The sequence below is a fragment of the Orcinus orca genome, chromosome 6 (genome assembly GCF_937001465.1).
Source record: "Orcinus orca chromosome 6, mOrcOrc1.1, whole genome shotgun sequence".
Taxonomy (NCBI): Eukaryota; Metazoa; Chordata; class Mammalia; order Artiodactyla; family Delphinidae; genus Orcinus; species Orcinus orca.
Window position 1 is genome coordinate 71,702,632 of NC_064564.1, and position 12,727 is coordinate 71,715,358.

The 12,727-nt window shown below is 44.3% G+C and overlaps 1 protein-coding gene across 4 annotated transcripts in view; it reads left to right on the forward strand.

Moving 5' to 3' along the window:
* Positions 1-12,727, forward strand: part of MAMDC2 (MAM domain containing 2) — a 168,420-nt gene that overhangs the window by 75,650 nt on the left and 80,043 nt on the right. For all 4 annotated transcript variants that reach the window (XM_049710931.1, XM_004276410.3, XM_049710932.1 and 1 more), the window contains exons 4-6: positions 3,890-4,161; positions 5,716-5,800; positions 8,914-9,051. In XM_049710931.1, the coding sequence (XP_049566888.1) occupies positions 3,890-4,161; positions 5,716-5,800; positions 8,914-9,051 (495 nt within the window). The remainder of the gene's footprint in view (positions 1-3,889; positions 4,162-5,715; positions 5,801-8,913; positions 9,052-12,727) is intronic.

Genomic DNA, 12,727 nt, shown 5'->3' on the forward strand with positions numbered 1-12,727 from the left:
CATTCAGCAGGTGTTCTGTAGGAGCTGTTCCACATGTAGATGTATTTCTGATATATCTGTGGAGAGGAAGGTGATCTCCACGTCTTACTCTTCCACCATCTTGAAGGTCCTCTCTATTTGTAGACTTTCTGATCGGTGGCAGGTGGTACCTCATTGTAGTTTTGATTTGCGTTTCTCTAATTAGTGATGTTGAACAGCTTTTCATGTGCCTACTGGCCATCTGTATGTTTCTTTGGAGAAATGTCCTTTTAGGTCTTCTGCCCATTTTTTGATTGGGTTGTTTGGGTTTTTTTGTTGTTATTGAGTTGTATGAGTTGTTTGTATATTTTGGAAATTAAGTCCTTGTCAGTCGCATTGTTTGCAAATATTTTCTCCCATTCTGTAGGTTGTCTTTTCATTTTGTTTATGGTTTCTTTTGCTGTGCAAAAGCTTGTAAGTTTGATTAGGTCCCATTTGTTTATTGAAATGATTATTTTTAATAAAGTAAGAGAAATAAACAGCTCACCAAAAACATTATCATTTTTTTCTAGAATAGCAATTTTATTAGTGGCAGTCCAGGGAAAGTCACCATCCCTGATATCAGTATCTTCCTCATTCTTTCTTAATTTTCTAAAAGCTCTTCAAAATGTGCCACATTCCTTTTAGTTCAATTTGGCTCTAATACGACCACAAGATGTAATCTGACCACAAGCAAGGATAAGAAATAGTTCCAGCTTAGGTGCCAGTTCAGATTAATTGGTAGTGATTACATGGAACACTGTATTTAGAAGGATTCTGAGGCTATATCCAGGCTGAGCAAAAAAAAAAACTGTAGTGATTAACTAAGAAAATCTGTTTTGAGATTGGCAGTGGTAGTGGAGGTGGGTAGCTCTTGAGCTAGTTATTTGATCTAGGAAAATGCATTATTCAGCTAAGTGGATGCAAAATCACTTGGGTGGATAAATCTTTGGATGGACTGTAATGCAGCTAATAGGCATATCCACACAGCATGACCTAAGAGCGATTTTGAGTTCTGTAATTTGCATGCAGAATCTCAATAATTTGAAACAGCCAATATTTATGGCCAAGATGTCAAAATCACTCAATAAATAGCATTAACTTTCATACTGTATAACATCATGGTATTTAAAATAATCCATTTTATATACTGTGTGTTCTCAAAGGCTTTTAACATAAGAGCATTAGCATATGCTTATAATAAAATCTGATATAATAAAAGATTATGTCAAGAAAGATTGTTTTATGGCATTCACTGACAAATCAAGATAATCACCAGTAGATGTACTCATTGAGCCTACTATAACACACATTTACTTAAGCTTGAGTTCTACCTCCATGTAAAACTATTTCCTCCCTCCTTTGCATACTATCAGTACTTACATGCCTGACCTTTCTTTGATAGATAAGAAGTGTCCTGAGAATGAGTCCTATTTCTCTGTCAGATGTGTAAATCAGTGGTTCTCAAATTGTGACCCACAGACCAGCAGCATCGGCATTACCTGGAACTTTTCAGAAATGCGGTCTGTTAGATGTGCAGCATCACCCCAGACCTACTGGATCGGAAACTCTAGGAGTGGGCCCAGTAATCTGGGTTTGAACAAGCCCTCCAGGTGACTCTGGGCTCAAGTTTGAGAGGCCCTGCTGTGAGTTGTTCCTTTCTAGAATGGGGAAAGGAAGGAGGGAAAGAAATTGGGCAAGTGCCCCAGGGAGAAGTGGGCCTCGTACGGCAACCAAGTTGGCAAGCAATGTAAACATCCCTAGGACACAGCACGGACTTTCTTTGTTTCTTTCTTCTTTTATATCCCATGTACCAACCCTCTACTTCCTCAGAAAAGGTTCGAAGTGCTCTCAGGAATCTCCATCAATTCCCATCTCCACCCCACCCCACTACCAGTCTGCTTAGAGTCCCTTCTTTTGGGGTAGTAGCAGGGTGGGACAAGGAGGATGGTGCTTATTCATTCCCTCGTGCCATAATGAAGCAACATTATGTTTCAAAAAAGGGTTGGCATCAAGAACCCCAGCTAGGGGCTTCCCTGGTGGCGCAGCAGTTGAGAGTCCGCCAGCCCATGCAGGGGACACGGGTTCGTGCCCCGGTCCAGGAGGATCCCACACGCCGCGGAGCGGCTGGGCCCGTGAGCCATGGCCGCTGAGCCTGCGCGTCTGGAGCCTGTGCTCCGCAACGGGAGAGGCCACAGCAGTGAGAGGCCCGCGTACCGCAAAAAAAAAAAAAAAAAGAACCCCAGCTTAGTTAGTGCTTCAAAACCCAACAAACCCCACAGCTAGTAAATATATGTGAAGCACTTAAAGCAGCACCTGGTTCATGAGTGTTCGCTGTACCTAGGCGGTAATGGTGTTGCTGGTGATTACTGCAAGGGCCAGGTTTATCCACAGAGGGTGCCTGGGTTGGCATCTAGAAGCAGTTGTATTTGCACCCAGTGGGTAGTTGCTATGTTGAGAAGACTGCCAGCTGGAGATAGATCTTGATCTTGAAAGCTTCCACAGGCAAGTGAGGCTCCTTGAAGTCAACGCCCTAACTGTTCCTTAACTGTGAGGGAGGTCATCAGCTGAGCTGCCACTGGCCTGTCTGCACTTGCCACAGGATGGGGCTGGGATGAGCATTTGGGGCAGCAAGTGTGGGAAGAGGGGCTGAAGAACATCAAGCAAAGAGGCCTTTTAGGGCCTTTCCAGTAAGAATTTAGTGTTGGGAAGCCCCAAATGCAAGGGGTAGGGTGGGTGGTCACATGACAGAAGACTGCCTATTAGATGCTGGCCACGAATGTGGGAACCTCTGAGCAAGCATGAGGGTTCAGGTCAGAAAGGCAGAGGGTCCCCAAGACCCACAGGCAGATCAGATCAGTGTTAAGGAAGCCAACGACCAGAGTTAGACTTGGAAGGCTCAAGTGAGAATTCTCGGTTCCAACCCCTTTTTCTGGTCATAGAAATGCTGTTTTACAGCCTGCTGTAGCCAGCAGAGCACCCCTTGTCCATATTAGGAGGATGAGGGGAGAGGGGGCAGGAGGAGGGAGGGGGAGTGAAAGAGGGAAAGGAAAGGAGGAGGGAGTGGAGAGGGATGGGAGAAAAGGGAAGGGGAGGACAGAAGGGAAGGGGAGGAAGGAGGGAGCGAGGAAGGGGACAAGGGAGGAGAGGGAAATAATGCTTGCTGGGCCCAGTGTGTCTACTGATTTCCAAGCCCTGTCCTACATGTTTTGCACATACTTTCTAACTTAGTTATCAGAACTATGAGATTCGGTCGTGGAAGAGTCTAGAGGAGGAGAGTCTTATGCCTAATGAACTTGCAATGAACGTTTTCTGCCTAGGCTCTAAGATCTAAGGTAACCAAATCAATTTAATCTACAATAATGAGGCAAGTCAAATGCAGATTGAGTCATTAGGGATGAGGGGAGCTATGGAAAGGGAAGGGAGACTTTCTGACTCCAGTAGAGGAATGCTGCTCCTCCAGATTCTGAAGCCCCTTAGCCTGGGTTCTCAAACTCATATGCCTATGGGGACCAGGAAGATGAATGCAATGTACTAAATGGGCCTGTTAGAAGGTGATAATAGGCAACAGATACTTGGCTTCAATGTCAGAAGGTTATAGGGAGTAGTGGGGATTATGGCAAAATGGAGCCCGCATACCACCTCTGAAGAGGCAGCACTGCTCAGCTCTGGATTGTTATTGTCATGTGTCATGTGCAAGTAGCCTCAGTGTTACTGGACCTTCTAATTTTTCACCAGAAGCAGAGACCCCATGTTCAGGCAACATTCAGTGGCCCCACAAAATGCATCTGCAGGCAGTATCTGCCCTCAGATTTACTGGACCACAGTTGTGTATTTTCCTGAGTTGTGAGCAGAAGATTGATCTCTTCTCTGTGTCCCTTTCTCCTTCCAGGCCATTACATTTACGTGGACACCTCCTTTGCCAAGCAGGGGGAGAAAGCCGTGCTGCTGAGTTCTGATGTACAGACTGAGGAATGGAGCTGCCTTCGACTGGTCTACCAGATAGCCACATCTTCGGGGTCTCCATCAGAGCCCAGCCGGCTGAACCTCTATGTGAGATTTGATGATGAAAGCTTTGATCGCTTGCTTTGGTCAGCCAAGGAACCTTCGGACAGCTGGCTCATAGCCAGCTTGGACTTGCAAAACAGTTCCAAGAAATTCAAGGTAGGTAGAGTTTATGTGCAGGGCTTCTTATTTGGCATTATGCTATTCTAAGATCTTATGAAAACTTCTGCTATTGAAGTTAGTTATCTCCTGAGTTAGGATGTGACATCTTATGGGAGCTGCATCATAGAAAAATATCAGTAGCGTAAATTAGTATTTTGTTGATTCCTTAAAAGAGCTTCTTCCCAGATTTGTTTTGTGTGTATTTAAGTGGGATTTCTGTAAGACTCTAAAAGGGGCTCAAACCAACCTCTTCAATGGGAATTTATTTTCCAGTGGGCTTTAGGGAGCATTCTCATTTCTTATAATTTTTTTCCCTATAATTTTGTTTCATCCTCCTAAGTTATGTGTGGTATGTGTTTATGTTGTCTTCCTGATGGTTTGTTTGCTATAAATTTTGAACAAGACATTAACTGTAATAAAAAATGAAAATACATTGAAAGAGGAAAGATACTTAAAGGACATGCTCTGATTCCTTTTCAGAGATGGAAGTTGTTCCATCAGAAGTAATGGGAAAATAAGGTAGAGAAAGTAAGATAAAGTTGGTTGTGTATTGGAGCAGGGAAGGAAGATGTAATCTGAACTCGGCCATGAAGTGTGATATTTAGTGAGAACATGTCATGGGGGACAAAGCGGAGCCTTCAAGAAAACGTTCTCCATTCCTAGTCCGCTTTTCAATTCCCTATGCCATATCTCTTCTTCCTCAACAAGCTTTGAAATACGGTATTCTCCTACATTCTCTATCTACTTGTAGTCCCTCCCATCAGGCAGCAGGGTGGATTAAGGGACGGAGCATTGAAGGTCTGAGCTCCCTATTTCACAGCATCCTCCGGACAGTGTATCACACCCTAGGTCTACCAGCATAGCTGCAAAATATTGGACTAAAATCACATAAGGAGAAGCAAATATTTTCAGAAGCAGGGCCTACTGTGAACAGTGCTTGAAATCAGCCACATAAGTTGTTATGCTTCTCTCTGTTCTTTATGTAAAATTTTCAAATTTTCAGTAATATAGAAACTGCAAGATGAGTTTTGAGCGTCTTCCATCTCATGCAGAAATCCCCCACCACTAGTCAAATGGTACTCCCTACCTCCTCCTGCAAGGGATTTTTTTTTTCCCCACTGAGGCCTCTGCCTTCAGTTCCTGGCTAGTCTCAGAATGGATTTCGCCAGGGACAGAAGCTCTCCTGTCCATCTGCAGCCAACTGGTGCCACCACAAGCACTGGAGAAGGTGGTGACTGTGCTTACGATGGAAGACAGCTGACTCTGAGCTCTTATTGGACACCTTGATCACCTCAAAGTTCTGAGAATATGTGTATGAGCTTGTGTACACACACGCGCGCACACACACACACACACACACACACACACACACACACACGCCTTCTTTCAGTAAAGTCCATCATGAGATTGATATCCTATAGCAATGAGCCGAGACAAACAATCTCGTTTTGCCTTGAATCGCTGAACAGCTCCTGACAAGTAGCTGAAATACTAATAAAGGACACGTGGTGTTTTGAAGTCTAACTCCCTTCTCCCGCATGTGTTGTACAGATTTTAATAGAAGGTGTGCTAGGACATGGAAATACAGCCAGCATCGCACTCTTTGAAATCAAGATAACAACTGGCTACTGTATCGGTAAGTGGGTTTCCTTTTCATTGCATCCGAACATGCATCTTTTTCTAAAATCTCCTGTTGCCAGGGGAATTGAATCAATCTGAAAAGCAGGGCATTTTATAAACGACACCATGCAGTGCATTTTGAATTTTGCATCACTTGCGTGTTGTATGATGTTTCTCTGTCTTTAGCAGAGGAAGGCTCATTAGAGTTTGCCTCGATTGACTGGGTTGATGAAAGAAAAGTAGATGCAGCGACTGTAACCTGAGTTGCTGCCTTAAGCTCAACATATTCTAATAAACGTGACATCCAGTTTGCTGCATATTCAGCTTTTTGTAGCTTTTGCCAGAAAGCAGGCATCCTGTTACCTCTTTATTACCTCTTTCCTCACTTTCCTCCATTTCTCTCTTACACACCATTGCTCTGTCTTTATACTCACAGTTGTCACTTAGATTCCACTTGAGCAGGGTTGGTAGGTGCCTCTTCTGTGTCAGCTTCTGAGAGGGCATCAAAAGCAGACATACTCTATGTCCTGAGGTCACTCACCTTCCATTCGCCTCCTACTGAAGCTGTTTCTGTATATGACAAATTCTGCTGGAGAAGGACAAGCTGTGCTGTGGAGGTGTCGGGAGGAGGGGAGAAAATTGGACAGGACTGAATCCAGGAGATGCATTTGAGCCGGAGTTTCAAGAAGGAGTAGAATTTAGTCAGGTAGAGGAGCGGGGTAGGAAGGAAAGCACTCTTTCTGGGCAGACCCCATAGTGGGTGGACAGCACCGAGTGTGTCCAGGCAAAGGCGAGAGGCTGGGTGGTGTTTGAGGTGAGAATCAGCACTGTTAAGGGCGTCTGTTAAGGAAGAGTCTGGAGCCCAGCTGTGGAGCTTGGGTTCCGGGATTATGTGGTTGGGAGGCGTTAGAAGTCAGTCATCAGGGGAGGGGCCTGCAGCTGCGTTTTCAGATGATGACTGACTGCCGCATGGAAAATGAGTTGGAAACAAAGAAAATAGGTCGGAGATAGAAAAACCCTTAGGAAGTGATTGTGACCTTACAGAGGGGACATACGAGGGTCTAAAATTGGGGTTGGCAGTGGAATGGGATAAAGGTGGTAGATCTGAGGGATTTTTCAGCACTGACCGTACTTGGAGGCTGAATGGCTGTGGAAAGGAAAGAGGCAAGAGAGTCAAGGGCAGTTCTGAAAGAAAACCGACCTAGATTGCGACCATTTTCTGAAGATTGTGACCATTTTCTGAGTTAAGACTGTATCTTCCTTGGAGCTCCTTAGTGGCGGCTGCGGGGATCTTAACACCCTACCGACTTGAGTCGTACATACCTAGTGGAGCGCCACCTGCTGGCGTAGTCAATGCACTGCTGCCCTCAGCCTCTGTTTCATTACCGGCAAAATGGGGATAAAATATTTCCCTCGTAGGATTGTTGTGGGGACTAATAAGATCAGGGATGTGAAGGTTATTGTCACAGTGCTTGGCACTCAAAAATGTTAATTGCTTTTCTCCAAATCACTTGATGGCTTCTAGTTTGTTTAAAACACAAAAGGAGCGCTGATATTTCTTCTTGTTGAACTGTATGATCGTACTCTCACCTTACCTTTCTTTCTGTGCACTCTTCTTGCTCCCCTTGTTTGTAAAATGAGGTTAATAATAGTACATACCTTGTAGGGTTGTTTTGAGGATTAGATAATTTAATTTGTATAAAGTGCTCAGAATACTGCCTGGCACATTGAGGAATATTTTGCTTTTCCTTTACTCTGCGGCAGCCTTTGGCACCGACTCTTGGGCATGGGTTAGCGGATGCTGTAGTGGAAAAGTTGAAAATGAAAATCTTAAAAATGTTCAGTGCTTGTTAATACAAAAGCACACTGATAACTGTATCAGTCAGGACCCTGGCAGGGAAGTGGAAACAGAGTACATTCAACCTGAGTAATTTGAGGAAAACTCACTAAAGGGACTACAAAGGTGTGGGTGGGTGAAGGAAACCAGTCAAAGCTAGTGCAGTAATCCGGGACTAGTCAGAGTGATGACTCATGAGCCATCAATATCTTTAGGTCTGAAGGGGCAAGGGAGAAGGGGTTACCAGAACCTGGAGACAGTAGCTGTACGGTCCCTCAATAGAGAGACACAGCCAACCCATGGCAACCTGGCAGAGAGGGAGCTGGAGGAATAAACACCCCCAACCTTGCTCTCCTCCTACCTTCCATTGGTTGAATCCAATGAGAAGCCAGAAGGCAGGGAAGTCCATACAAGGCCGTACACGTCAGCCTCTGGAGAATGGAGCCCCGTGGAAGAAAGGTGGGTGGGACTGGAGGGGCCAATAAGAGATGACCAGCACAATCACACTTCATATTTTTAATTGATAATTATGGGGGTCAATGAAAGAACTGGGTTGTGAGTTTCTTGTTCCCCGTAAAGGAGTCTGTTGACTGGGAACAATTTATCTGTGCAAACATGTCAGTGCTATTGAAAAGGGGAAAGAGAGTCTCTTTGTCTTCTCTTTTATCTCCACTCCGGAGCTGCAGAAGGACCCAGTGCCTAAGATATTCCTGTCCCGACTACGCTGACCAGGTTCTTGTTTATAAGCAAAGCAGATGATTTTAGCATCTAGGAAACATGCCCCTCAGCCCTTAGCTTAGCACCTTGTCTACTATCAAGAGAGAAGGGGATGGGGGAATGGGCTACCAGAAAGGTGATGGATAAACTTTCTGGAGCTAAAAGCATAGCTCTAAATAGTGCTTTGACACAGAGTTGGCTGATTGACCAAGCACTAACCATGTGTCTGGCACTGTGCTGGCAGCTGTCCACACTTACCACAGCCCTGTACAGGGGGAGTGCCCCCCTATTTCTCCTAGGAACAAATAGAGGCTAGGAGAGGTCACACAGCAAGCCACAAGGCAAGTAGGCAGAAGGGCCACAATCCAAAGAAGCAATGATGAATTATAATCTCTGTTCATTACAGGATCTCTCTTCTTGACCGACATTGTCCAGGGGTCCTGGTACGAAGATCCCAGTGGTCAAAGGGAGTGAGAAACATATCTGAGTATCTAATAGCAAACTGCAGTTAAGCCTGGGTGTACCCAGTCATAACTACATCTACATGAAGTCTGTTTTTATTTCTCTCTTGCCAGAATGTGACTTTGAAGAAAATCATCTCTGTGGCTTTGTGAACCGCTGGAACCCCAACGTGAACTGGTTTGTTGGAGGAGGAAATATGCGGAACTCCCACTCCATTCTTCCTCAGGACCACACCTTCAGGAGTGAACTGGGTGAGCTGGGGACAAATGGAGTCCTTGTTCCAGGATAACTGTTTCTGCCATCTCTCTCTACATTGACCTGACTGTGGCTTGTCGACAGAGAAGGAGACAGAGAGAGGAGGGTGAGTAGGGACCGAGAGGCCTGGCGGAAGAGAAGAGTAAGCCGTGAGAGAGAGGCAAACTGCAGACACGAGCTCTGTAACTAAGGAGAAGGCCACCCAGATAACAGCTTTTCTTCCCCTGTGACCTGGTCTTGCTATTTTCTTTTTTTTTTAACATCTTTATTGGAGTGTAATTGCTTTACGATGGTGTGTTAGTTTCTGCTTTACAACAAAATGAATCAGTTATATATATACATATGTTCCCATATCTCTTCCCTCTTGCATCTCCCTCCCTCCCACCCTCCCTATCCCACCCCTCCAGGCAGTCACAAAGCACCGAGGTCTTGCTATTTTCACATTTCCATATTATGCTTGACTTTCTTCTGTTTGCTGTTCAACATTTCTTATTTCTAAAGACAAGGCTGGAATAATCCTAGGTTACTTTTCACTAAAAATACATGGAGTGGTGGGAATAAGTTTTTAAGAACTTCCCTGGTGGCAGGGAGGGGAGCCAATAGTACTGATGGTCAGTCCTGAATGCGGTGAGCAATAGGGCCCCCTAGTGGCCAAGCGGGCTGGTTCTCTGCAGGGAAAATAGAGAGGAGAGGTCATCAGTGAGCAGTGGGCTGGAGGAGAAAGTCCCCACAGAGACAGGGCAAGGGCTTGCATCCTTGTGAGTTATGGCAGCTCTCACCGGGACCTTGGTAGGCTTCATAAAAGCCTAGGTCTCCCTGCAGTTGCAAAACATTCCAGTCATCAACTGTAAGTTCTTGTTGACCAGCAAGAAGATTCTGGTGACTGGCTTTCCATCAAGGACAGAATAGGAATGTTGGTTCTGCTGCAACGGGTAACATTTTCCCTTTCATTCCTTTGCCATGCAGATATTGAGGTGATCTGCTCAGTCACAATAAATTGCTGATGATGACAGTGTGTCCCCTTCAGCTGCCTGAAGACATGGCAACTTTTTATGGTTCTTTACTTCATTCCTCATTCACTGTAGTTTCTCTTCATGTGAATATTTTTAACCACGTCTCCAACTTTTTTAAAGTGTCCATCCTATGGCTTATCTTGGCTTTGGACAGTCTTCATTCTGTCCTTATTGTTATCTTTGCTCCTGTTCTGTCTCCTTTATATCCAGAATCTCAGATTCAATTTCCCAAAGGAGCCAGGCAGATGGTATAAAGAGAGTGACATATAGGCTGGGTGAGGACGGTGGCAAACTAGAGAGCATGGACCACGTACAAAGAGTACTCAACTTCAATTAGTTGCCACCATGCGAGAATGCAAGCCCAGGGAACCAGGTCTTTCAGTTTTGCAAGATAATCAGCAAGGCATGGGTTTTATGTGAAATTTCCCCAATTTTTAACTTGGTGAATATTCTCTTAAAAAACACCACAAGGCCAACCAAACACATCTTCAGGTCAGACCCAGTTAGCCAACTTCTACTTTGCAACGTTTTTTGTAAGTTCCTTTTCTTTTTTAACATGCCCAGGCTTCTTAGAACAACATATTTATAAGTAACCATATATAAGAAAGGTTGGAGTCTCCTGTCTCCTGTGGTTTACCTGTTTAAGACAAAGCCAACTTTTTTTTTGCGGTACTTGGGCCTCTCACCGTTGCGGCCCCTCCCGCTGTGGAGCACAGGCTCCGACGCAGGCTCAGCGGCCATGGCTCACGGGCCCAGCCGCTCCGCGGCATGTGGGATCTTCCCGGGCTGGGGCACGAACCCATGTCCCCTGCATCGGAAGGCGGACTCTCAAACACTGCGCCACCAGGGAAGCCCTGGATCTAGCATTTTCATTCACTCAACACTGTATTAGGTATGATTGGAAAAATGACAATTAAAATGACAGGTCCTCTATGGCCCCTGCCTGGTTTCAAGGAACGTACATTTGAGAAAGAGGAAAAGATTTCTACCACAAATGGATGTAAGACAAAGTAGTATGTGTCGAGTGCTTCCAAAAAAAAAAAAAAGAAAGGTGCTTGGTATTCAGCGACAAGAGGGATCACTTACTGTTTGGATGTTCTAGAAGACATGATGCGAGAAGTCAAGTATATTTGAAGGATGGGCATGATTTGGACAGGCAGAGACAAGAGACGCAGGAGCCATGATGCCTCTGGCAAGCGGTAGCAGCTGAGAAAGAGAGATGAGTGAGAAAACAGTATGGGGGCAGTTCTAAAAGGCTTTGAATGCCAGGAAAGAGATTTTAACTTTATTCCATTGATGATGGGAGGCCATTGGAGGTCTTTGAGAAGAGAGAGTTGCAATCACAGCAGTGTGTTAGTTTGATTAACCAGATGGTGATTATCTCAGTAGATACAGGACTGAAAGGTAGAACAAGAGAACGAAAAATGACCCAGAAACCATTTCTTTAGATACATCTATGGTCACTTACATAAGGAATTGAAATTAGAAAAAGACCAAAAATGTATTCACTTCCTTCTTTTAAAAGTAAGGTTTAGCACTCTTGGAGATGACAAAAGATTTGGGTTTCCGTATGTATATCCATATTTTGGTCCTAAAGACACAGCCCATCACTACTTGTGGCCATTGTAGGAACCACACGTCTAATGAGTGTTATGTGTAGAGTGAATGATAAGCAGTTATGACAGATTAATCCATGAATCTGAATGAGTATTTTAAATGACAGTTGGGTTAACTCAAAACAATAAAATGTTACTACCTCTTGAAACCTTTGTTTAAATGAATAAAACAACTAACAATGTCTTGGGGTTTCAAAAAGAAATGCCAGATGACATTTTCTTAATTTATGGAAGTTGGCTGATTTTGAAATTGTTTTTCTGCCATATTTAAAAATTCTAGTACAAGGAATAGAGAGAATCTTGAAAGACTAATGCATTAAAATTGCAATAATCCTTGGTGGCATTATCACAGATGTACAAGCGTCAGTGTTAGATAACTGTTCCCAAGTTACTTAAAAATTAGTTCCAAAGTCAGATCCTCTGGGTAACCAATATCATGACCTAATAATTACTTGTTCAGTGCATCATTTTTCATTCTCAATGATGGCAAGGACCAGGTGGCTTGGAGAACACGTATTTCTTGGGAGAGACAGCAGACCTTTGGACTAGTGTCAAATCATCCACTTGACTATGTTACCTGAGTATCATCTATTCTTTGAAGAATGCATCACCACTAGTTCTTCCTCACTCTCATTTGTGAGCACAGAACATTCTGACCATATTTGCATCAACAAGAGATAGAGAAGGAGGACTAGGCTAGAGGTCAGAAGGCTTGTGCTCCAGACCCAGTTAGTTATCAGAGCCCTCTATTACTTTGGGTGATCAGTGGACATTTGGTCCTGTCTAGAACGTCCAGTAAGACATTTGGCCCATGCCATAAGGTCCTTGAAATTTGGTCCTCTACAAAACATCCATAAGCATATTTGGTCCATGCCAAATGGTTTTGGACAGGACCAAATATCAAGGACCTTTGGCATCTACCAAATGTCATATGGACCAGATATTTCATGGATATCTTATGGACTTGAGGATATGGGGAAGGGGAAGGGTAAGCTGTGACAAAGCAAGAGAGTGGCATGGACATATATACACTACCAAACGTA